Genomic DNA, 4,302 nt, shown 5'->3' with positions numbered 1-4,302 from the left:
AAGTTTTGGTTGTTCAGTTCTATTCCAAATGAGAATTTTCATCAATCCTGATGTTAAATTATTGCCTACAGTAAGCACTAATACATTTGAAAGTATTAGAGCTTGCAGCATGTTATAATCCCCCCAAGAACTGTAACACATGAATATTACCACTATATTGCCTTAATGGGGGAAAAATTAATTCCTTCCTTATGGAGGTGAGGCTTCAGCTACTAGTCTGAAGGATTCACTTTGGAGCCCCTCCCTTGCTTCCAAGGGGAATTAAGGTCCCTCCCAGCACAAAAACATCAAGTCACTTGTCTTCCTTTGTTACTCGTGGCACTAAGAGCAGCTCCCAACCAGAGGTATCCTGCTATTAAATCTGTTGCTGTTCAGAAGCAAACAAGAACAATAATGGCTCACACATAACACTACTGTTAAAATAACAATAACCCAGAAAGCTTTTAACACTGAGTCTGACATCTCTGCAATAGCAAAGACCTTCCCTCACTTTGGGCTTCAGTATTTCCAGAAGCAAGTGACAACCCCAGGCTCCTACAGCCACTTAAGCCACCCGCCTCACCCCTGCCAAAAGCAGGGTGAGCGCCAGTCAGGCTGCAGCACAGCTGGAAACACCTCTTACCAAGTCAGCTCTGCCTCTGACCTTAGAGGTGGGTGTCGTGTCACAAAAAAAAAAAAAACCCAACCACCTAGTTTTGCCAACTAAGTAAGACCAATGGTTAGACATGCATCAATTCAGGCATAAGTTAAGTAGAACCTTGCTATTTCTGTTTTAAAAGAATTAATCGTTCCACGCTCCAACAATATAGTGCCTTCCTTTCTAAAGTGCAGGTTTTTTGTGATCTTTTAAAATACATCATGCACCTACACAGGGGCCTGAGAACCCAATGAGCTGTCTGTAAACACGGTGCGATGCAGAGACAGCTCTCGAGCTACAGCAACAGTTTAAATCCAAAATGCAAACAAGCTACAAAAATGCAGAAATAAACTTCTACACTGAACTATGCCCAGAGAATATTTAACAGGTTCAACTGTAGTGCTGTGACTAACAAGCGACACAAGTTAATTCTGGTATTTGCTCCTGAAGAGCCACAACATTTTGCTCTTTAAACCTGCAGACAAGTCACCAGCTCTTCCAGTTTAGGGAGCCTTCATGAAACAGGCTGAACTACGAGCACAGCCTTCTCCACACTACCTGGGGATGGCCTGAATGCAGATTCATCATTCAACCACTTCTCAAAATTCCCAAGTCTTACCTTATATAAATTATATAAATTACTTAGCACCCGTAAGAGAGCGCACACTGGAAGAGCACGTGCAAGCAAGGCAGGCAGGGGCTGTTGGTAAAAGCAAGGCTTTCAAATCCTTCCCCATCAGGAAGAGGACACGGTAACCTCCTCTTGCCAAAGAAATTAAGGATAGATCTCCTAAGTTTGTCTCTTGCTATAAAAAGGCACCTCCAAAACAACCTAGAAATTTGGGAGTAGAGAGTGGCATCCCCCGTTACGTGCACTTTCCACGCAAGAGTCAACAAGTTCAGCAGAGAATCAGGAAGTCAAGTTTAGGACAGAGCTGGGCCTCTAAGATACTGTTGTTTATACAGGTAGACGTGAGGATTTTTTTAAATGTCACAAAGGTTTTATGCCAAACAAGACTAGGTAGTCATCCATCTCCACGAAGGAACTGCTGGAATCAGCTTTAATCACGGATGTCAGCTGCAGGTTTACTGTAAACAGGTACTCACAGCAGCCTCAAAGCCCCAGTCTTTGTTCTAGCACCCAAGAAATTCTGAAGAGGAGCATGACTGTCACTCTGATTACACTCTGCTCGTGTAAGTAAACAGAATCCAGAAGACATAATGCCACTTTGCATCGCAGATTGCCGTTTAGAAAGGTTGGAACACAAACCATCTCAGATGATTCCAGCAGCCCAGAAGCTGTCACCACACACAGGTAGTCTTTAACACTGCTGAAGAATGCAAAAAAAATCCAAACAAACCAGATTAACTCCAAAACCCACTTTTTCACCTCTCCTTGAAGAAGCCATCGAAAACCAACAGACAGCACTAGAGAATATTGATCAAGATTAATTCCTGATACCACTTGCTTCACAGACAGTTCAACCACCAGCGTGTTTATGCTCGTCAGCCGACTGCCCGCAAGTTGCAGAAGGGGTAGGAAATGCCGAACCTGATCTGATCTAGTCACAACAGTCAATATTGACGATTTGCTCATTTAAACACCGTCAGAGGGAGGAGGAACACAGAAGGGACACAATCCAGTGCTAGGTGGGCAGGTGTTTTGAAAATTTAGCTTCCAAATGCTAGCACTAATCTCATCTGTCACTCTTCAGCTCCTTCACTCAACAGAAAAAGCGCAGTAACTAGTCCCCAAGGCTGTCCCTCCATCCTGAAGATTCAAGGAAGCTCTCGGACGCACCCACACACAGACACTACCTCACCTTCAGCAGCAGCAGCTTCTAATTCTGGAATCTGGAACTTTAATAGGAAAATTGAAGGAAGCAGGTCTCTTTAAGAAATTCCAACTAGCTATCCCACTGACCTCCGACAAAGAGTTCGGGCACACCCACAAGACAGGATTGGGGGCTACAGCCTGGTCTGAAGCTGTGGTAAGGAAGTGAGAGTGTGTTAGCCTAGAGGCAAGGCACTTCTAGAAGGACAAGCAGCCATCTGTGTCTGTTACAGGTAGCCAGAAGGAATAATGTCATAATCCTCCAAGTCTTATTCCTGGTTTAACACTGATCCAAGTACATATATTACAGTGACGGACATTTTCTGCCCATCTCACCACACCCTTCCTATCTCCTCATCCTGCAGGCACAACACTGGCAGGAAGTAGCACTTCAATACTACAGATTAATTTTAAACTACAGCTTTTCCTCTTCGTTTCACTTTCAAGAACTCGGCTGTCCTCACCACCAGGATATGAGCACTCTTCACTGGAAATCAGTCTCCCTCAAAAATATTTTCCCCATCTGTAGAGCAGCATTCAGGATCTCATTGCAGGGAACCACTCTCTGCATCACAGCCCAGAAATACACGAGGCTTCAGGAAAGAAAAAAAAAAAAATCTAGGGAAAATGCCCACTTTGAACCTGTTTCTGTACAGTGTTAGAGGCGTTAACAGTTTGCAGGCAGTTTCTCGCTATGAAACCAGCCAGTCTGCAAAGTAAATCTGAGTTTAACTCTTAGTCCTTACAACCATGGAGGCAACAGGATCTTGTTGGGTCTTTCACTCCCTGACGACCTGGAGCCACTGTTTTGGTGTTTTCCAAAGCCATCTGAGCAAGCTCATTATGTAATCTTGCCAAGATGTAACTTGAGTTCCTGGCTGCACCTCGTAGTTTTCACCAACTCCCTCACACCAGCTGATGATTACTTTGCCTTCTACTCCTATTTGTTCTTCAGGTGATTTGAACGGGTCCAGAACACTTGTAACCCTGCTGCCACAAGCGGCCACGACCGTACAAGTCAGCAGCCTCAGCCATGTGGAAAAGCACACTTTGAGGACAGAAGTTGTTAAGGCGTCATCCAGGCACACAGACAATGGGTATCTAGAGCAGAAATGCCATACCACATGTGCATTTCAATACCACAACCACTCCAGGTAAATCAGAGGGCACAGTGGCTTCATCATCCCAAACTGGAGCACCAGGAAAGCCAGCATCAGCGAAAGAATCCTAAAAACACTCTTCAACAATAAGGTGTTGAGAGCGCAGCAGCTGGTTTTTAAACTAATCCCAAGTCTCTTTTCTCGTTCCCTTTAAAAAAAGCCACAAGCAAAGCCAGGTTTATTGTCCCCAACACCCTGGTGGGCAAGTCACTGCTCTTACAGTTGCCAGGACACAGACAACTATTGACCTGAGAGCTCAGACATCCTTACTCCTGAGCAGACCAATTAGAGAAAAAGGCCACAGGCACACAACGATCCCCTGGAAAAAAAAAAAACCGCAAACAAAAAAACTCTGTCCCATCACCAGGTTTTCGAGGCAAGTGCTATTTCAGCTCAAGACAGCCCCGAGAGCATTTCATTATCAAGTCACAGCGTTGCAAAATCTACATAGGCAAGAAGTGTTTTGCAAGAGCCATGTGACACACACAGGACTCGCAGCTAAAGTGAAGGGTGGACCTCCGCCCACTGAGCTGCCAGCAGCCACCGGCCAGCAAGATCGGCTTTCACAAAGAGCTTCCCCCCCCTCGCCCTCACTTGTCGGAGCCTGGGCTCCGATGCGCATTTTGGAGGTCCAGGAGGAAAAAAAAAAAAAATAAATAAATAAAAATTTA

The 4,302-nt window shown here is 44.9% G+C and overlaps 1 protein-coding gene across 2 annotated transcripts in view; it reads right to left on the bottom strand.

Moving 5' to 3' along the window:
• Nucleotides 1-3,895, bottom strand: part of RAB1A (RAB1A, member RAS oncogene family) — a 13,323-nt gene extending 9,428 nt beyond the window's left edge. For both annotated transcript variants that reach the window (XM_009866829.1, XM_009866830.1), the window contains exon 1: nucleotides 3,873-3,895. In XM_009866829.1, coding sequence (XP_009865131.1) covers nucleotides 3,873-3,895 — 23 coding nt within the window. The remainder of the gene's footprint in view (nucleotides 1-3,872) is intronic.
• Nucleotides 3,896-4,302: the final 407 nt, after the last annotated feature.

The sequence above is a fragment of the Apaloderma vittatum genome, unplaced genomic scaffold, assembly GCF_000703405.1.
Source record: "Apaloderma vittatum isolate BGI_N311 unplaced genomic scaffold, ASM70340v1 scaffold31443, whole genome shotgun sequence".
NCBI classification, from domain to species: domain Eukaryota; kingdom Metazoa; phylum Chordata; class Aves; order Trogoniformes; family Trogonidae; genus Apaloderma; species Apaloderma vittatum.
The sequence above is the reverse complement of the archived record's forward strand: the minus strand, read 5'-3'. Positions and strand labels throughout refer to the sequence as shown.